General features: G+C 42.1%; 1 protein-coding gene and 1 gene segment (V, D, J or C); both read left to right on the top strand.

Annotated features, from left to right (window-relative positions):
* Nucleotides 1-1,259: 1,259 nt before the first annotated feature.
* Nucleotides 1,260-6,009, top strand: LOC141582275 (uncharacterized). The gene is made up of 4 exons (XM_074390100.1): nt 1,260-1,372; nt 1,474-1,932; nt 2,064-2,285; nt 5,933-6,009. The coding sequence occupies exons 1-4, from the start codon at nt 1,327-1,329 to the stop codon at nt 6,007-6,009; spliced, it is 804 nt and encodes a 267-aa protein (XP_074246201.1). The 5' UTR covers nt 1,260-1,326.
* A 4,839-nt stretch (nt 6,010-10,848) lies between these two features.
* Nucleotides 10,849-22,158, top strand: part of LOC141582273 (immunoglobulin heavy variable 3-23-like) — a 62,820-nt gene continuing 51,510 nt past the window's right edge. The window contains 1 exon segment of the V gene segment in view: nt 10,849-10,959. Within this exon segment, the coding sequence occupies nt 10,914-10,959 (46 nt within the window).

Genomic DNA, 22,158 nt, shown 5'->3' with positions numbered 1-22,158 from the left:
AAGACTGAGGTAAGCCCATGGGGGTTCTGGTCCTCTCCACACATCTGGTGGCCACCACCAGGATAAAAATTGGCCAGCTGTTCCCGCAGAGTCTAGCCTCTCTAGACATTTTCCACTGGAAATAAGGAGGCACACCACAATGTCAGATTTCTCCACTGTGGAATTGCTGAAACTTAGAAATGGGTTCAGACAGAATTAGACAGAGCTGATCATAAGGTGGTTTCTCCATCTGTGAGGCATAGGGAGGAGGGCATTATACTCCCTGAACTCACGACTAGTAAAATGGCACCCATCACAAACCATCACCACCTAGGCAGCACCTCGATGGTGTCAGTAATCCCCCTCCTTAGCTGGGAGTTTGCAGGCTGTAAGGGACACTGGTGAAATGGGGGAGATGTCCACTTTATTAGTTTGTCCTCTCATTGCCAGAAAGAAAGAACTGAAACTGAGTGATTTATAGAGAAAAGAGGTTGGATTTACTCATGATTCTGCCGGCTGTAGAGGAAGCATGATGATGGAATCTGTTCAGCTTCTGGAGAGACCTCAGGGAAGTTACAATGACAGCAAAAGGCAAAGGGGGAGCAGACACTTTATATGGTGGGAGCAGGAGCAAAGAAAGAGTGAGGGTGGAGATGCTACACACTGTTAAACAGCCAAATCTCATGAGACCCCATTTACTATTATGGCAAGGGGACGATGCTAAACCATTTATTACAAATCTGCTCCCATGATACAACCACAGGGCCCCACCTCCAACGTTAGGGAAGCAAAATCACAAAAGGTTGTGACAGGTGGGACATCCTGAACTCTCACTAGGCACGTCCCACATCGTCCGGGAGCTGTCTAGGGGAGCAGTCTCTTCAGTGTTTAGAGGCACAGGCACAGGTAATGGGGCTGACACTGTCCAGATGTGTGATATAGGACACACTGCACAACCGCTCTGTGCTACGTGTAATTTATCTTCTCTGAAAATCTGACACTGACACTTGCATTAAAGATATTCTCCAAATATATAAAAGTAAAATAAGATGATGATTGCTAAATAATTATCAAGGCACAATCAGATAATCTGAAGTTACACTTTCCTGAGAGACAGGATTACCTCCAGGCTTTTCCAGAACACTCTCATCTGCTCTGGGCCCTGCCCTCTCCTCAGCTGTGCCACCCACAGCCTGCTTTGTAGCAGGAGACATGCAAATACGGCCCTCCCTCTGATCATAAAAACCAGCCCAGCCCTGACCCTGCAGCTCTGGGAGAGGAGCCCAGCCCCAGAATTCCCGGGTGTTTCTATTCAGTGATCAGCACTGAACACAGAAGACTCTCACCATGGAGTTTGGACTGAGCTGGGTTTTCCTTGTTGCTATTTTTAAAGGTGATTTACGGAGAACTAGAGATACTGAGTGTGTGGACATGAGCGAGGGGAACAGTGGGTATGTGTGGCAGTTAATGACAAGGGTGTCTCTGTGTTTGCAGGTGTCCAGTGTGAGGTGCAGCTGGTGGAGTCTGGGGGAGGCTTGGCTCAGCCTGGGGGGTCCCTGAGACTGTCCTGTGCGGCCTCTGGATTCACCTTCAGCAACTACTACATGCACTGGGTTCGCCAGGCTACAGGGAAGGGGCTGGAGTGGGTATGTTTAATTAGAAACAAAGCTAACAGTTACACGACAGAATACGCCGCGTCTGTGAAAGGCCGATTCACCATCTCAAGAGATGATTCAAAGAACATGCTGTATCTGCAAATGAGCAGCCTGAAAACCGAGGACACGGCCGTGTATTACTGTGCGAGAGACACACTAAGGGGAGGCCCGTGTGGGCCCGGACACAAACCTCCTGCAGGAACACTCAGGGGAATCAGCTGCAGGGGGCGCTCAGGAGCCACTGATCAGAGTCAACCCCAGAGGCAGGTGCAGATGGAGGCTGATTTCCTGTCAGGATGTGGGTCTTCATCCTCCTCTCGCAGTTTCTCTAGTGAAACTCTCTAAGTTTAGAATTCTGTGTTTCCTAATGTCATCTCTACGTATTTTTTAAAAGATCATTTTAACATGTGGACTTATTTTCACATGCAGCAAATGCAGATGACGCTTACAGAGATGAAAAGTCCTCAACCGTGGTCACCAGCATCAGAGTCCTGAGTACGCTCAGCAGCGCCTGGCGAGTCTTCTCCAATCAGACCCAGGACAGAAACCTCAGGGAGATTCCCGGACTAGAACAGTCGTTAGGAATTTTGGCCTCAGACAATGGAGAGGCTGGGCCAGGTTTGGTGTCGTGTAGAACCTCACAGTTTTCACGTATGTCCCTTCTCCTGACACTAAAGCCAATCACATCAGCAGGGACCCGGGGCTCCCTTGCTCCCACTCCATGTCCTTCCTTTGCAGTGCTCTTTCTCCCTTTTTTATTTGCTTTTCCTGCTTCCTGAAAAAGAAACAGATGGTCTCCATGGTCTACATTCCAGGCCTCAAGGCATTTTCTTGGAGCGCAGGTGGGGCTCAGGCTGTGGCTCCTGCAGCCACGTGGGAGAGGCTGATGGGGCTTCCTTCTCCCCCATTTGCTCAGGACCCTCCGATGTCTTGTGTGTAGACTCATCTGGGAAAGCAATTGGCCGTTAATAGTGAAGGGGATGAAATTATTTGCTCAAAATGGGGTGTGGATGTGGAATGAACCCTGTTCTATGCAAACTGTCAGAGTCATTTGCTTCAAAAGAGCTTATGAAAGTTAGAAAGAGGTAGAAAGAGGTAGAAAGAGCTTGTGAAATGTATTAGAATCAAAATGGAGCCACGTGTGCTAAAACCCCATTGAATGAAGGAAGGCCATGAAGCAGGGTCTAACACACATATTCCTGATAGCAAAAACTGTCATAAACAGACTCTGCACAGCCACAACCTTAAAAGAATTTCTTCTCCAACAACTGCCCGTTCCACCTCACACCAGTGTCACCTCTGTATTGATCCTTCTAGCCCAGGATAATTGTCTCAAAACAGCTGATGTAACCCTCCTCATTTTTCCTGAGTTATGTATCTTTCTTTTACCAACCTGAATGCATCCATACATATTTCAATTTCAATACCAATCCTTAAATAAATTTTATTATATTTTAGAGTCCCTCTCTGTTTATTATTCAGGGTTGACAAGCTACAGATGGACAGGCCACATTTCTGTGATACATAGAGGATGACAGTTTGTGGAGGTGGCTAGGAACATCCAATGTCCATAGGATCACCTGTCAGTAAGCACATGCTGGAAGTGCCATAGGGAGATGAAGCTGCTGAATCACCATGGAATTTCATTTTCTCCAGTTCTGCTCTGGTGGAATCAGGCCCACAAATTTTGTCAATGACAAACTACCTAACCTAGACTTAGCTGATGACAGTTTTAATAACATCTATTAAATAAATTCACATCATATATAATATGCATATATATATATAATATCTATAAAATATGTCTATATATATATATATATGAGACAAAGAGAGAGACAGAGTCTCACTCTCACCCAGGCTAGAGTGCAATGGTGTGATCTTGGCTCACTGCATCCTCCACCTCCCAGGTTAAATCAGTTCACCTGTCTCAGCTTCCTGAGTAGCTGGGACTACAGGTGGATGCCACCACATCCAGTTAATTTTTGTATTTTTAATAGAGACAGGGTTTCTCCATATTGGTCAGGCTGATGTCAAATTGCTGACCTCAAGTGATTCACCCGCCTCAGCCTCCCAAATTGCTGGGATTACAGGCGTGAGCTGCCTTGCCCGGTTAACACCACCTATATTAGTGTTGGATTGAATAATTATGAAGTCTGCCCTTACCAAGTGCACCATAACACTTACCACTACCCAGAGGGGAAAGTCTTCATCATGAGATCTATGTTCTTAAGTTTGTTAAGGTGTAAAACTGACCACTTCACAATTAGGCAGTTATGATTTTGCTAATGAGTTGTTTTGGATTTTGACACATTTTCAGATTCATGGCATGGGATTACATTCTCCCATTCTGAAGGTTGGAGTTGTTTCCCTGGTTTGCGGAATCTTTCTGTTGTGATGCATTTCCACCCATTCACTTCTGCGTTTGTTGTCTGTGCCTTCAATTTGAAATACAGAAAATAGTTCTTAATATTATTTTCTGGGTGGGGAAATTTTACGATTGCAAGCCATACGTTTAACTATTTAAATGTGATTTTTGTGTTCATTCTAAACTAAAATTCTTAATTCTTTGCATGTGTAGATGCAGTTTAACACCCTCTTAGGGAGAGACCTTGATTTCCACATTTTATATTGTTGGCTCACATACTGAAAATCAGTTTGTCGTTGACATAACCTTTTATTTCTGAGCTCTCTCTATATATATTAAAGCCAGTGCCATCCTGTTTTTATTTATGCATCAAAACGTGCATATTGTGAGTTTCAGTGTGTTTTTCAGAACCAGTGATGCCGATAGCCATGTTCTCGGTGCACTCCTGGCCTGGGGAAGCCCTCGCAGACCCTCCCCTCGCCTGTGCCGTCTCTGCATCCCCATCACAGCCAGTGCTTCCTGCTGGTCGTGATGCAACATGGTGTTATTCTAGTTTCCATACTGGATATTTGTTTTTTTCTTTGTTTGTATTTAGTTTCAAATTTCTATGTCAGGTCTCTAGAATACAGAAATTACTTCCAAGTGTGTTTTCTTGTTGTTCATTTTCATGGAGCTTCTTGAAGATTTAAAATCCTCCTTTGCCTGCAGCATCTTTTACAATTATGCACCAGTGTAGAATATCTGTATTTATTTAATTAAGTGCAATAACTTCTGCCTTTGGGGCTGAATTTACATCAGAAGGGCAAAACACTTTAAATAAACGTTTGTACTAGTAATATAAATTATTGGTTAATAACTACCACCTTATTATTTAGGTGTACTCATCAAGAATTAATGTTAAGTCAAGGGCCAAAATGGGAATATCATGTAAGGGATATAGAAAATATTTTGCTAATATAGAGGAAATTGACATGAGCACACTCTTATTATCCACCCATATCTCCTGCCTATCACGTTATTAACCACGTGGTAACGCTGACTGTACTTGGGACTTGTTCTAATTTTAAAATTACCTACTTATTTATCTTAATGCCTCTAGATTATTATGTGTGACTATTTCAGCAGAGAGGCAAGAGAGACAGCATAGGCTGACCAAATATTGAGGAAAATCGCAACCTAATGAAACAAGAAGGCTGGATGTCAGTGGCTCCAGGACTGAATAGTTTGACAGCTCATGTGCCCAGGCAGTTTCTTTTCTCAGTTTTCCACACTGATGCATCCAGAAATTCAGCTTCACCCCTCAGGTGACTCCCATGATGTCGTGACATGGAGACAATATTCCCAAGAGTAACCCATGTATTAAATATCCCTGGAAGTGGGGAAGAGACATTTTTGCAATTATCCGAAGGACCAGGAGCACCTCAACAGACCATCTCCCCTGCCCCCATGACTAGAACTTCACCACATGCCCAATGGACCCTCATCCCTGAAGGGTATAATAAGATTCCATTGCCGAGGCTGGCGATTTCATCATATAAATTACTATCAACAGATATAAAGGTTTTAAAAACTAACTGAAGTCTGTTCTTCTATGTCTACCATGGATTACAGATCCCCCAATACCTTCTTTGTCTTTTCTGCTTGACTTTGTCTCTTCACCGTGTTCTGTCTTCCCAAGAATCTCTTTCTGCTCCCTCAGGTGCATTCAAGTGTTTTATTTAGCTGACGATTTTTTTAATGGTAAAAGGCATTAGACTAAACAGTTAATATTCCTGGATCCGTATTCCTAAAAAGACATTGTGACCCTGAGTCTGGGCGTGACCTTGCACGTGTTCCTGCCCCTTCCCCAGATGAGAAGCTGGTCAGTGTGTTCCTGCCCCTTCCCCTGGGGTACAGTCCTCCCGTTTTCCCCAGACGTTTCCTCCTGCAGCTCCAGTGTTCTCCGTTGGTGTCATCGCCCTCCAGATCTGCTGCCCTGCACTGCAGACTAAGGCTCTGATTTCATAAGACAGAGAGGGGGCTGAGCTGCCACGGGCTTTGTCCAGCTGCTCTGTCAATGTCCTTGCGGTTTTGTTAATACAAGTAAGGAGAGATCTGCTTCAGAACGGAGGGTTGTCACGGGAACGACTGGCTGTCTCAGAACGGTGGCTGCCCTTACCTCAACGAAGCGACAGTCCTGGATCGAACTGCTGCACTGGCTGCGAAACTCTGGAGCCCCTGCATTTGAGCTTGCTGGTCTCGGTTGGGGTGGGGCCCGCTGTGCCAAAGCACCTGGCTCCCTGCTGTCGTCCTCTTCCTTGTCAGCGGAGTGTGAGGCTCTGTCTCACCGGACCACCTGGCTCCCTGCCTTCAGCCTCCTCTTTTTCAGGGGAATGTGAGGCTCTGTCTCACCAGATAACCTGCTCCCTGCCTTCGGCCTCCTCTTTTTCAGGGGAATGTGAAGCTCTGTCTCACAGGCCTTGCAGGTGCCAGTTAACAAGGTCGCCCAGCTTTGTGTGGGCTTTTGTCCTGGAAGCCTGCAGCACTGGTCGGCCAGGGGAATCTCCTTGTCTGTGGGCCAAAAAGACCATGGGAGAAGCGCAGTGTCTGAACCCGAGTGCCAGAGTAGCCAAAGAAGCCCCCAATGGCCTCCCCTCGGTAGAAGGGGATCCCCCAGTCTGATGCACTTCCCAGGCGAGGCAGCGCCCCGCCCTGCATTGGCTCGCCCTCCCTGGGCTGCACTGACTGTCCAGCCAGTCCCACTGAGACGCACCTAGTACCCAGGTTGGAAATGTGGCGGTCACTTGCCCTCTGCGTCACTCTCACTGGGAATTGTGCTTAGAGCTGTTTCTACTCCGCCATCTTGGTGGAGCTCTCTCAATATGCTTTTTTAAAAGATGATGTGTGAGGCAGAAAAAATTCTAGATTTCAGAAGAAAAATAATTTTGGGCCAGGCGTGGTGGCTCATGCCTGTAATCCAAGCACTCTGGAGGCCAAGGTGGGCAGATAACCTGAGGTCGGGAGTTCAAGACCAACCTGACCAACATGGTGAAACCCCGTCTTTAAAAAAGAAAAAAGAAAAAAAGAAAAATAATTTTGATAATGTTAGTAAATAATAATTACAAATTTCTAGTTATTTTACTGCACTAGTATAGCAGGACACGAAACAAGCTTTCTTTACCAGGAAAATCACTTATCAGTGAGTTGCACATGGGTTGCTGATCTATGTTGTCCTATTCTACGGTGTGTTAACCGTGACAAACCACTAAGATATGAAGCAATGACTCCAGCAAAGTTGTAAAGCCAGCTTACTAAAGAGCACAGCATTTGAAGAGTAAAGGTGCTAAATATTTTAAGCAAACACTGGAATCTCGAAACAGAGTAAGGATTTTTTTTCTTTTATTTTTTTCTTTTTTTTTTTTTTTTTTTTTTTTTTGTTGTTGTTGTTGTTGTTGTTGACATGGACTCTTGCTCTGTCACCCAGGCTAGAGTACAGTGGTGAAATCTCAGCTCACTGCAACCTCTGCCTTCCTGGTTCAAGCGATTCTCCTGCCTCAGCCTCCCAAGTAGCTGGGACTATAGGCATATACCACCACACCCAGCTAAATTTTTTTTCTATTTTTAGTAGCAATGGAGTTTCACTGTGTTAGCTAGGATGGTATCAATCTTCCGACCTTGTGATCCTCCCACCTCAGCTTCCCAAAGTGATGGGATTACAGGTATAAGCCACTCTGCCTGGCTCAGAATAAGGCTTTTTAAAACAATCAGACAAGTAACAGGTTAAGAAAGCAAGTTATTTTGAAAAAGTTATTGCCCAAAAAGCAAAATCACATAGTTGGTGAGAATCTATTAATGACAGTATTCTAGATCAAGATGTGCTAGAAGAAAAACAGAATATTCCACTTTGATAATGTACAATTAGTCACATGACAATATGTCACATGATGCTGAAAAGGCTTTGTGTAATAAACTGATAAATCATACCTTTTGTTATCCAAGTTCATGACCTAACCAATTTTTACCAATAATTGTCGCAGTGCAGCAATTTTAAGATTTGTAAGTTATGGAGAAATTTAAGAAAACTTTTCTCCTAAAAAAATGCTACCTAAAAAAAAGAAAAAGCCAAAACATGTTTTGTCTTTATGTCTGGAAACAAAGCTGTGTCTTAAAGAGACTGTGTAGATGTCCTGGTGTCACATAGTTACACGACTTTGCATTCTATTGATGGTCAAAACTAATGGAAAAAATGTATCTCTTCAGAAAATGTGACATAAATGAGTATCTTCTATAAGAAAGACTCTGGATCAAGTAATTAAAAGAGTCAATTTAGACAGAGTAGCTGGGCTCAATTAGCTGAATAATCTAGGTAGGAAGAAGTACACTTACCTCAGTCCCTTTTAAGCAACTGTATAATTAATTTTAAAAATTATCTGTAGAATATGGGATGACCAATATGATGATGAATGTTTACTAAGACATAAGTCGTTTTTAAGCAATTGTATGATTAATTTTAATAATGATCTGCAGAATATATAGGATGATCAATATGTTGATGAATGCCCACTAAGACAGTCAGGAAAGTGAAACATAAATTGATTTCAGTCCCTGTAGACAGATTAGGGCAAGGAGACTGGATGGAAGCTTCTAAACATTGGTAAATAGTGTGAGTAAATGTGGGAAATTTGTTGCCTTTGGTATATTAGACAGCACATGAGTAGATGTTTTGTAATTTCATTAAATAGTCAACAAATATACATGTAGTTCTTATTATGCCTCACTTATTGGATGAGAAGTTGTGAATCCAAGAGAACAGAATGGATACAGTAGGTTTGGGATGTGAGAATTGGATTTATGAGAAGATTCAAAGTCTGTATTCTTTGCTGCCAACCCAAGTTTATTAGAATACTATCATGGTGGGGAAAGATCTTAAATCATTGCCTTGCAACTTCAAAATGCTGGTTTTCCCCAGAGAATAGAAAGCCTTAAATAGCCTTAGTAATCCGAATATTCATTTCATAATTACACTAATTAAGAAAAGTGTTGATATAACGAGGGCTTTATGCTTATAATATTAGCAAAACTTCAGGGATGCCTGAAAGTACTGAGGCCACCCTTTCCATTCAACTCCTTGAACGTGTGTTCTGGATATTAGCCAATATGTTAATTAAAGGAAATAAAACTGAAAAAAGAAAAGAAAGAGAGGGGAGCTGCTTCTCAACAGATCTTTGGTGGGGACCTCGGTTCCCATGACAATACCTGAGGGGTTGAACCAGCGCCCCTAAGCCCCTAGGTTTCAGTGGTTTGCCCCTGCAGAGTACATGCCTAGTTCTGTAGTGACAATAGGGAGTTGGGTCTGAATACACTTTAGAAGTGGGAGTTCTTGTTCTCTTCCAGACAGACGGTCAGGAAAGGAAGATTTTTGTGACTGTCCTGTTTCTTGAGAAAAGGGATTCAAGAGGATAGGAAAGTTTTTCAGTACACGGTTCCTTAAAATGCCACACTGCAATACATTTACCATACTCGTTTCCAAGCAATCCAATTTATAGTTGTATTTTTTCTTGGAATAGCCCATGTTTCACATTCCAGACCTGCCTAATGAAGTTTCAAACCCTGGCTTTGTTACGCTCTACAAGCACTTGCTTCCCCTAAACGTCAGATTTATTGTTTGTTTTCAAACTTTTATTATTGGAAATATGAAGAAAATTTGCAAAATTCTATCTTCTATGTTTATCTGCTATTGTTGATGCAGTTGTAAAAAAAATTAGAAAAATATTCCTTTCCAATGTATATTTCCAAGTTTAATAGCAGATTTTTAGTAAGACCCAAAATAATTTGTAAAAAGTCAAATTGTTAATGTGCTTACTAGAAAAACAATTTATGGCAAATTTTTGCTAGAATGCTACCCAACATTTATAATAGATAAATGTCCAATATACCCAACTACAAGGTAAAATGTCTAATTATTTATGACAAGTAAAATAAGCCAAACAATTAACAATGTATATTATGTTATTTGATTGTTTTAAATTCTGACAAATTGAAATGAATATGCAGCAAGGTAAAAATCAGTAGTCACCAGGGGAATGGTAGAAGAAACAAGAGGAAAAAGGAGAAAGAACACAGAAGAACAAAAGGAAATGCTGAGAATTCTCTTGTCCACCTTGACAACAATGACGGTTAAATCATGTTTACAACTGTTCACTTTAAATATGTGGAAGTTTACCATCTGTAAACTAAAACTTACACAATTTATTACAAGCAAACAAATTAAAACTTGGACAAGGAAGGAATGATAGAAGGATAGGAAAAGGGTATGTTGAATTCAGAAATTCTCAAGAATGTATCTGCCTGAACCATGGTTCCCATCATAGTTTTAGTGAATTCTAGAATGCCGCACACATGTTTTCACTACAGAAAGTGGGTTCCTCAAACCACGCTCTGTTCGGGAGTTGGCTCAGGGAGTCACTGGGGCCCGTGCTGGGGAGCACAGGCCCAGGTACCAGGGCTTACTTATCCAGGCATGAGCTCTTCCACACACAGAGCCCCTTTCCGATGTGTGGTGTGCTTCCACATCTGTACATGGAGAAACACTGACTCCCAGAAAACGTAATATACATGAATATGCAAAACTAAAGGCACTCAGTTCAAAGTGTTTATCACAGAATAATTTTATAAGAAGACAGTATAATTTCCAAATACCATCATTGTCACCAAACACCTGCAAGGAACAGTCACCTTATCTGGGCTCCGTCCTCTCCTCAGGCATCTCACCCCAGAGCTTCTTATATAGCAGGAGACATGCAAATAAGGTCCTACTTCTGCAGATAAAAACCAGCCTAGCCCTGACCCTGCAGCTCTGGGAGAGGAGCCCCGGCCCTGGGATTCCCAGGAGTTTCCACTTGGTGATCAGCACTGAACACAGACCACCAATCATGGAGTCTGTGCTGAGCTGGGTTTTCCTTGTTACTGTTTTGAAAGGTAATTCACGGAGAATTACAGATACTGAGTGTGAGGGGACATGATCGAGGGGAACAGTGGATGTGTGTGGCCGTTTCTGATCAGGGCGCTGTCTCTTTTTTTACAGGTGTCCAGTGTGAGGTGCAGCTGGTGGAGTCTGGGGGAGGCTTGGCAAAGCCTGGGGGGTCTCTGAGACTCTCCTGTGCGGCCTCTGGATTCACCTTCAGCAGCTATAGGATGGATTGGGTCCGCCAGGCTCCAGGGAAGGGGCTGGAGTGGGTCTCATACATTAGTAGCAGTGGTAGTACCATATACTACGCAGACTCCGTGAAGGGCCGATTCACCATCTCCAGAGACAACGCCAAGAACTCGCTGTATCTGCAGATGAGCAGCCTGAGAGCCGAGGACACGGTCGTGTATTACTGTGCGAGAGACACAGTGAGGGGAGGCCCGTGTGGGCCCGGACACAAACCTCCTGCAGGGGTCCCCGAGACCAGCAGGGGGCGCGCGGACGCTGGGCACGGGGCTGTCTCGGGGCAGGTGCAGGTGCAGCTGAGGGCTGGCTTCCCGCCGTGGTCTGGGGCTGCCTCTTGTCACATCTCCCCAGGGAACCTCCCAGATTCATAATTCTGTACTAACAGTTGATGTCTCTTAATGCAAAACTTTTTGTCCTTTTTTCTTTCTTTGTTTCTTTAACAGGACACAACTTTGCCTCGACAAGAGCCGCAGTGTCACTTTGGGGACAGATAATCGTTCCATACGTCCTGAGGAATCCTATGGAAACATGGGGAGTGTTTTCCAGTTAGACTCGGGACAGAGACCTCCATGGGAATCTCTATTATAACAGGCTTTTAGTTTCAACAGGAGCCAAGAGGCAGGCTCTCCCAGGATCAGGGTCCTTTATACCTGATGGCATCACAGCTGTTTCCCCTCGTCTTGTAAAACTGTGCACATCTGACTTACACTGATTCAGTTGACCCTCTTTCTGCTAATCCATTTCCTTCTCTGCAGACCTGATTCTCACAGTTTCCTTTCTTCTTCTCTTCTCTAAAAACAGAGAATTAGTTGTCTTTAGTCAAAACCCCAGGGCTCAGGTCTGCAGGACCTGGGTAGGCTGAGGGACTTTCTCACTCCCCATTGCCTGGACATTCCTGCTGTCTTCTGAGCATGGAGGCATTTGGAAAATGAGGTGGACATCAGTCATGAAGGGAAGAGTACTAGTTTCCTCCAGTGGGATGTTGATGCAGAACTGACCTTGTGCTTCTCACACGGTCACAGAGTTTGGACTCTCACATCCTACTCTGAGGAAAGCTATAATTGGACACTCCATTGTGCTGTGAGCTCTGGGTAACAGTAATTGTGGGGTGTGGCTAGGCATGCCTAAGATCAATACCACTGGCAATTGTCAAAGACAGGCTGGGATTCCCGGGAAGACCTGCATCTGCCATCCACCATGGCATTCCATTGTCTTCTGTTAGGTTCTGATTGATTCAGCCCCACCTTGATTATCTAGAACACTCTGACTCAGGAAAAAATAATGGCAGGCTCCCCTGACACCTGTATGATGCCATTAAAGCCGCACCCTGTTTAGTGTGTGACTGAGAGACGGTGGTCTAGTCAAGGTGACATGTAAAATTATTTGTTTCCATTATTATATTTTGTTTTATATTTGGCAATATAATCATGCTCATAAATATGTGTCCTACATTTTCTTTGCCAAAAACTTTGGAATCAGAACAACCTTATTTTGCAAAGGGGCTAGACAAAATAAGACTGAGACCTGCTGGGCTACACTCCCAGTAAGTTAAGGTGTTCTTCGTCACAGGATGAGATAGGAGGTCTGCACTAGACACAAGTTATAAAGACCTTGCTGATGAAGGTCACAGGAAAGAAGCTGGCCAAAGCCCACCAAAACCAAGACAGCAATGAAAGTCACCTCTGTTTGCCATCACTGCTAATTATATGCTAATTATAATGCATTAGCATGCTGAAAGACACTCCCCTCTGGCTCCATGACAGCTTACAAATGCCATGGTAACATCAGGAAGTTTCCCTGTATTGTCTAAAAGGAAAGGGAGGAACCCTCAGCTTCAGGAGTTGCCTGGGGAATTCATGAATAATCCATCCCTTCTTTAACATGCAATCAAGAAATAACCATAAAAATGCATAAAGGGCAGATCGAACCTCTGCTCTGCCTATGGAGTAGCCACTTTTTTATACTTTTGCTTTTGTAATAAACTTGCTTTCATTTCACTCTGTGGATTTGCTGCAAACTGGGGCCCCTTTCTGGTAACATTTCTGTTATTATTGGTTTTCAAAGCAGAACACTCCAAGATGGGATGACGTTTCCCTGAATTACTGTAAGAATTACATTCACCCTTTGAGAGAAAATGCACAGGGGGTGGAATGAGGCTGTGAAGCTGATGGCAGATGGGGGAAGCCTGACCCTGAGGGAAGGAGAGAGGGAGGGAGGAGTGGGTGGAAGGTTTCTATACTTCTGTGCTGTGCAAGGAAGGTGCAAAACATATTGAAGTCTCGTGCAGTCAGTGCTACCTTGCAGGGATCCCGGTGACTCTCCGAAATGGCTCTGCTTACGAGTCACTGCGGAGTCAGTCCCTTCCTTAGAGTGGACCACAGGACATGGGCCTCAGCACACGCCATGCCGCAGGTGTCAGAAAGCAGCTGCTGGGACCCGGATCCACGTGCATTTGGCTGCCTGTAGGAGGAGGCAGGAAGATGCATTCTCAGGGTCAGCACACTGTTTTTGGATTTCTATAGAGAGGAACTGCTTTTATCTTATTGTATTGGAAAATATATAAACAAATGTGCACCCTTAAACAATTGTAATTTTCATACTTATTTCACTTGCATTCATTTATAATTCTGCATTAGTTCGTGGCACATTGTTGCATATTTCATAGGTATTGTTCAATGAATTGAGAACATGAATTTTCCACTTTCACTGTTTTTTCTCCATGTGCAGAGACCTTGAGTAGAGCATGTCTGGTGCTTATCCACACTATCCCTTGTGTCCCCTGGAAAGGCACAGAGACTTGTCTGACTGCAGAATCTGGGGTAGGAGCCTGCACACCTCAGAGGCTGCAGAGAAACCCAGTGAATGTCTATGAAGGCAGAGCGCTGTCCCACGTGGGGGAACCTCTAGTTTTCCCTTTGCCAGAGATTGCTGCTCAGCTGTCATCGGGAGGTTATCAACTAGAGCACTCGGAAGCCTGTATCAGCACAGCTTCTGTATGTAACTTGCCACCATTACACTGCAGGTAATAACTCAGCCTTGATTTTTCTGACCATACTCACCTTATTCATTTGTAAGTTTGGTTCTAGAAATGTTATCTTTTAGTTTATGGTTCAACCCTTGGAATTATATTAATGGATAAGGAATAATACAACGTGTGTGCAGTTTGGGGGCAATGTAAATGAATGTCCATACAGTTTCTTTGTGTGTGTGAATATTTCAGTCACTAAACATGATTCCTGAATTATATAGTCGAACTACAATTAGATTTGCTGAAAATTCCCTGCAGTAATGCCTGTGAGGCTGACCCTGTCATTTTGCTATGAGGATGCTCAATGCACAGGTGAGGTCACACAAGAGAAGTTCAAGGGGCAGCTCGCAGGCCTGGTGGAACTCCTGGCTAGGACCCAGACATAGGACTGGGTATCTCAGAAGCAGATCCCCAGATCTCTTTTAGCTGGTCTTCATGGGCAGCAGAGGACCAGAAGGAGATGCTCAGAACTCAGCCAAGACATAGCCCCAATTAGGAGCAGGTGCAGTGAGGAACCAGCTGGAGAACCTCTGACTACAATATTGGGTTGTCTTCCTTTCCTTAACAGCATCCAACCCTAAGGAGACCACCCACCATATCATGTGTAACTCACAACTTTCTTGTTCCAAAGAAAAACCGAGATAAATATAACTTTGCAGTTAACTCCTTGAACGTGGGTTATTTTTCGGAGTATGACATCATCTACAACTTGATGGTTCTTATGTCGAAATCAACACGCATATTTAGTCAGCATGAAGACTGTGTTTTAGGTCATGGTAAAAATATTTATTTAACTAACAATTACTTTTTATGGGAAAGCACCTGTATTCGTTCATTTTCATGTTGCTATAGATATATTGCCTGAGACTGGGTAATTTTTAAAGCAAAAAGTTTAATTGACTCACAGTTCTGTGTGGCTGCGTAGCCTCAGGAAACTTACAATCATGGTGGAAGGTGAAAGGGAAGCAAGTACCTTCTTCACAAGGCGGCAGGAGAGAGAGAGAGAGAGAGAGAGAGAGAGAGAGAGAGAGAGACAGAGAGAGAGAGAGAGAGGAGAGAGAGAATGAGAGAGAGGAGAAAAGGCCACAAACTGAACAGACAACCAGATCTCCTGAGAACTCTGCCAGGAGAACAGCATGGAGGAAACCACTCCCACAATCTAATCACCTCCACCAAACCCCTCTCCTGACCCTTGGGGTTTACAATTCCAGATGAGCTTTGGGTGAACACACAGAGACAAACCATATCATAATTTCTAGGTGGGAATTGGTCAATTTATAAATTATGAGTGAAATATAAGAAAAATAAATGGTGCCCATGTGGTAGTTATCCAGTTAATCTATAAAACATCTCAATATTTATTTTATGAGAGGTCTAGGACAAGTTTGAGGCAGGTAGGTAGGTAGATAGATAGACAGACAGACAGTTCTACCATATACGATAAATATATTTAACTATATATAGTATAGAAATAGAAATCATATTTATATAGTATTTGACAGAATTAATATCACACCTAATTATATATATATATATTTATATATATATATATTTATTTATATATGTAAAATCACCTGTAGGGTAGAGGATCTGGAACACTTTCTGGGAGAGGCACAGTGAGACTCTAAGAGGCCACCCTCACATACAGCTTCCTCTTCTTAAAACAAGAGTGTCCCTCTGAGATACTTGAACCCTTTCTTCTGCACCAAGGTAGAGCCTGGTATATTTTTATTATGATAGAGGCAGAGCATAAAAACAGTGATAAGAAGCTCTCTAAAGGGTGTGACTTGATTTGCAGTCAATTGAGAATAATTTCAATCCTAAAGTTCATATGAAATGTTAGCTGTTTCATGGTAAGTAATTAACAGAAAGCTGGCTGCTCCATGAGAGCAATACACAAAACAGTAGTCCACTCATTTTAACAGAGAGAATGAAAAAATCCATAATGTAAGAACCAGCAGCTGGGCACTGTGGCACTGCCTGTATTGTAGTTCCATTTACTTGGGAGTTTGAGGTAAGAGGATCACTGAAGCCCTGGATTTTGAGCCCAGCCTGGAAACATAGCAAGACTCCATTTCTTGAGAAAGAAAAGAAAAAAACAATAACATTTCGGGGTCAGGACAAACCTCAAAAACTGCCCCTGAGAAGAAACCCGGATTTAATTGCATCAGATTGTTGATCAATTTATGTTACAAAACAGCGTCACTCTGCCAGAAATGAGCAGAGCGTAACGTCTGGGTGGTATGCTAAGAGACACCAACGGTCAAGCAGGAAACCCAGGTAACTAGGCTCTCAAAGGCAACTCCGCCAAATGACAGCATTTTCATGGAAACCGCGTGCACATCCAGGACTGCACCTGTCAGCGATGACATTATACCGTCACAGTGTCGAGGAAAGAGACATCACTCAATCAGATAGACCGATGGACTTCAGAAATATCTAAGGGGAAATACAGTGTGCAAAAATGCAAAAATGAGAAGATGACGACTGCTAAATGATTATCAAGCCACAATTACATCATGAAATTGCGTTTTCCCGAATGATAGGATTACTACCACTAGCCCCCAGGACATCCCCGTCTACTCTGCGCAGAGCCCTCTCCTCAGGCGTCCCACCCCACAGCGCGCTATGTAGCAGAAGACATGCAAATCAGGCCCGCCTTTCTGCTGATGAAAAGCAGCCCGGCCTTGACCCTGCAGCTCTGGGAGAGCAGCCCCAGCCCTGGGATTACCAGCTGTCTCCACCTGCTGATCAGCACTGAACACAGAGGACTCACTATGGAGTCTGGGCTGAGCTGGGTTTTCCTTGTTGCTGTTTTAAAAGGTGATTCACGGAGAACTAGAGATACTGAGTGTGTGTGGACATGAATGAGGGCAACAGTGGATGTGTGTGCCAGTTAATGACCAGGATGTCTCTGTGTTCGCAGGTGTCCAGTGTGAGGTGCAGCTGGTGGAGTCTGGGGGAGGCTTGGCAAAGCCTGGGAGGTCCCTGAGACTCTCCTGTGCTGCCTCTGGATTCACCTTCAGTAGCTACTACATGTAGTGGGTCCGCCAGGCTCCGGGGAAGGGGCTGGAGTAGGTTGGAGAAATTAATCCTAATGGTGGTACGCAGACTCCGTGAAGGGCCGATTCACCATCTCCAGAGACAACGCCAAGAACTCGCTGTATCTGCAGATGAACAGCCTGAGAACCGAGGACACGGCCGTGTATTACTGTGCGAGAGACACAGTGAGGAGAGGCCCGTGTGGGCCCGGACACAAACCTCCTGCAGGGGCGCGCGGGGCCGCCAGGGGGCGCTCGGGACCTACCGCGGACGGGGCGGGCCCCAGGAGCAGGTGCAGGGGGAGGGTCCTTTCTCCACAGCTGGAGAAGTCAGAACTCTGGAGACTTGCAGGTTGTCATATTTTTATACTGTTATTTAGTATGTATTTATTATCATTGGTATTTAAGTTTTAATAATTTTAAACATTTTGTGCAGTATTTTAAATACATATATATACTTAACGTTGGGCACAGTGGCTCACGCCTGTAATCCCAGCACTTTGGGAGGCCGAGGAGGGTGGATCTCATGAGGCTGGGAGTTTGAGACCAGCCTGACCAACATGGAGAAACCCCGTTTCTACTAAAAATGCAAAATTAGCCGGGTGTGGTGGCAAGCGTGTCCTCCCACTACCTGGGAGAATGAGGTAGGAGAATCGATTGAACTCGGGAGGCGGAGGTTGCAGTGAGCCGAGATCACACCATTGCACACCAGCCTGGGCAAAAAGAGCGAAACTCCGTCTCAAAATATATATACATATATATATATTTAAAATATGCATATGTATACTATGTACATATTCAAGGAATAATTAATTCTAATTATTTGCAGTTGTTCTTCCAGAGTTTTATCATCTATTACTATCAGCAACTATGGCTGTGAGAACATAAATTTACAACTATAGACATAAGTCTAAATACGACAAACCTGTTCGTAAACGTGTAGTCATTTATATTTAAAATTATAATACAATACATTTTAAAATATATTCTAAATGATCAAACTTATTGATGAACTAAATATAAACTATTGGAGTTCTATGAAATCAATTAATAATTGATTTCAATAATTTTACATTGTTTATATTAATATCTATTTACTTAAATATTGTATATTGATCAATTCAAAATAGCTAAGGTAAATTTCTAATGGCCTTGACACAAAAAGTAAAAATATTTTAGGTGATGAATATGCTAATTCGATTTATTTTACTATTCCATATTGTACTAATAAATCACAACATTTCTTTGTACCTCATAAATATATAACAATTTATCTATTTTCAAGACAATGATTTAATGCATCCTGGGTCATAATGTTTTTTCCCTTGTCCAGGTCTGATTGGATCGTCCTGAGAAACCCATCACATCCACACTCCTGCCTCCTGAAGGCTTCTGAGCGTGGCTCCATGAAGGGCAGAAGTAGGCGCCCCGGGTGAGTCCACAGGACCTGGAGCCTCCCTCTTAAATTAGGGGCTCCCCTCGGAATCACAGGGCTCTTCATTATCCTCACCCTGCTGTTGTACCAAACAAGATACATCACACTTCAATTCATCAGGCTTTGCTTTAATTTTCCCTGAAAAATCAGGGTAATAATTTTTGCAATGAATATCACAACCCACTATGAATAGCTCCTTTCTTATGTACTAAGTTTTCTTTTGAGGAGTTTATATATATTACAGTTTTGATTTCTTTAAGAGATGATTATTAATATCTCCATACTAGAGATTATTTTTCTAAGTCGTTTCTGAAAATTAATTTGCCCAAGGGCCCATATGGCTTCTGTTAGAGATCCAGGATACAGTTAGAAATGTTAGCAGTAACAGCTGGAAAAACATTGAGAATATATTTAACTTAGTACATGTGCTCTCAAAGATTCTTATTTCCCTACAGGTTGTTACAGGTTATGATTTTTACACATGATATTTGTAATTAATAAGACAGTTAAAATATTGTATCACTTATTTAAAGACGTTTGATGATAACTAAATGCATGTTCCACATATTTTTGAACATTCTGCTTTCTCTATGAAATATGCTTATTAACTTATTATCAGACATCACCCTTCTGATTTCTGGAATTTAATTCTAGCAGCTATTGTTGAATATATTTTACTAATTCCTATTATATTTTTCACATTTTGAATACGATTTTATTGATAATTGCATTATTTACTAAATTGTAAAATACTTTAGTACACTAATTTTATTTTATTATTATTATTATTTTTTTTTTTTTTTTTTTTTTTTTTTGCGATGGAGTTTCGCTCTTGTTACCCAGGCTGGAGTGCAATGGTACGATCTCGGCTCACCACAACCTCCGCCTCCTGGGTTCAGGCAATGCTCATGCCTCAGCCTCCCGAGTAGCTGGGATTACAGGCACGCGCCACCATGCCCAGCTAATATTTTGTATTTTTAGTAGAGACGGGGTTTCACCATGTTGACCAGGATGGTCTCGATCTCTTGACCTCGTGATCCACCCTCCTTGGCCTCCCAAAGTGCTGGGATTACAGGCTTGAGCCACTGAGCCCGGCAATTTTTTAAAAATAAACAACACAAGTGACCTTCTCTGTGCTTCCAGTCAGCCCGCCCCCACATTTACACAATGGTTTGATCTCTGCCGCTGAAGGTTCTTTTTTAAAGTTTTGAGCTTCTTATAAATGGACTCAAGCATTATAGACCCCTTTTCTCGTAAGGGGTTACTTTTGTTATTTTTGACGTTTGTTTGTGCTATTTCATATGTAAAATTACAGGCACATGTTGTCATTTATTCACTTAACGGAATGCCTTTGATATAAAATCTCAACGTTTTGACATATATGAAGAGAAAGAGAGAGAGAGAGAGAGAGAGAGAGAGAGAGAGAGAGAGAGAAATGTTATACCTGAGTCAGTCTCTTAAGCAATAAATGACAATGAGCTGATTCATTTTCCTGTCGATGGACTTTGAATTTGTTCTGTTTATTAATATCACAAGGAAAGCTGCTATAATACTTTTTGTTTATATATCTTTTACATTTTTATTCAGAAAATATGTGAAAGTATGCATTTCTTCATCACAAAACTAAGCTTAATTTATTCATCTTTATGGAATTATAATTGATAATAAAAACTGTATATATTTAAGGTTCACCACTTGATGTTTTGTTTTAAATTGCTAAATTTTCACTATGACCCAGGAATTAGATATCTATTACCTCACAGTTACCATTTATTCCTTTTCATTTATTATGCTTGTGTCCAATGAGAACACCTGATTTCTATCCTTTACCAGAGATCAGGTTTGCAATACAGTCCATTGCTTTACATTAGACCTCCAGAGGTCAGGATAACTACAGTCCATTGCTTTACATTACACCTCCAGAGATCAGGATAACTACAGTCCATTGCTTTACATTAGACCTCCAGAACCCACTCAGCCTGCACAACTGAAACTTGGTGCCCTTGACAAGCATCACTCCATTTCCCCTCCTCCCAGCCCTGAGAACCACTTTACTACTCTCCACTTCAAAGAATTTGAATATTTTAGATTCCACATAACAATGAAATAATGCAGCATTTGTCTTTCTGTGTCTGGATTATTCCATTTAGAATAATGTTCTCCAGGCACATCGATGTTTTTGGAAATATTATAATTTCCTTTTCATTAAAGGTCAAACCATATTCCACTGTATGTATATATATTTCCGTTATACACTCATTTACCTATGGCAATTAACTTTAAAAAATTCTGAGCCATTGTGAATAATCTTGTAATAGGCCTGTTTTTTTAACTTACTGATTTTATTTCCTTTGAATATATAGCCAGAAGTGGGATCACCAGATTACATGGTAGAATCACTTTCAATTCATAAAATAACTTCTACTACCACACCATTGAATAATTCACTTTTCAGCAGCTTACCGTCAGCATTTCGTGGTCTTTTGTCTGTGTGATAATATTCATGTTAAGCAACGTGAGGTGATATCTCACTGTGGTTTTGATCGGAATTCTTCTGAAGATAAGCAACGTTGATCACCTTTCTATGTCCTGCTGACTGTGTATGTCTTCCCAAGAATACAATGTCTATGCACAAGTTTTGCCCTCTTAAATATCAGTTTATTTGTATTTTTTGCTATTGTATGGGTCCTTGGTACATTTAGATAGAACCCCTTGTCAGATATAGAATTGCCCATAATTTATTTTTCCATGATTTTGGTGTCAAATCCATATAAATCATTTTCCAGATTAATTACAGGATCGTCTTTTTTCCTCTCTGAGTTTGCAGTTTTACATATCCTATTATTTTCAAGCCTTGAGTACATTTTAGGTGACTTTTGTATATGATGTGAGATGAGATCTCATTTTCTCTCTGCATATGGATGCCCAGTTTTTACACCAATTGTTAAAAAGGCTATCCTTTCCTCATTGTGTGTTCTTGGAACACAAAATGTGGAAGAGACACACAAAAGAGGAAAATGTTAGACCAATATTCCTGATGATAGACCTAAAAATCTTCAAGTATATTCATACTGGCATATTGAATATACTAGCACATTAGAGAATTAATACCTTATGATCATGTAGGTTTTACACCTTTCATGCAAGTTTAGCTCAACATACACAGATCAATAAAGGTGATTCATCACATAAGCAGAATAAAAACCAAAAATTATATGATTATCTCAATAGATCCTGAGAAACTTTTCATAAGATTCAACATTTTTCATGATAAAAGAAACGTAACTTAAAATGATAAGAGGCATGTATGACAAACCCACAGCTAACGTAATATTGAATCAACAAAAGCTCAAATCATTCCCTTCATAACTGCAACAAAACAGGAGTACCCACTCTCATCACTCCTATTTAACATAGTACTGGATGTGTTAGCCAGAGAAATCAGGCCAGGGAAAGAAAT

This window comes from Saimiri boliviensis, chromosome 2 (genome assembly GCF_048565385.1).
Source record: "Saimiri boliviensis isolate mSaiBol1 chromosome 2, mSaiBol1.pri, whole genome shotgun sequence".
In the NCBI taxonomy this organism is placed as follows: domain Eukaryota; kingdom Metazoa; phylum Chordata; class Mammalia; order Primates; family Cebidae; genus Saimiri; species Saimiri boliviensis.
Note: the sequence above shows the minus strand (reverse complement) of the source record. Positions and strands in the feature narration are given on the sequence as shown.

Excerpts from the sequence above, each read along its gene's own strand:
- LOC141582275 (XM_074390100.1), top strand. The coding sequence starts at position 1,327 with ATGGAGTTTGGACTGAGCTGGGTTTTCCTTGTTGCTATTTTTAAAG. Across the intron at positions 1,933-2,063 it reads GGCTGATTTCCTGTCAGGAT|CAAATGCAGATGACGCTTAC; the intron begins GTGGGTCTTCAT and ends TTTCACATGCAG. Across the intron at positions 2,286-5,932 it reads TAGAACCTCACAGTTTTCAC|CTCCAGTGTTCTCCGTTGGT; the intron begins GTATGTCCCTTC and ends TTCCTCCTGCAG.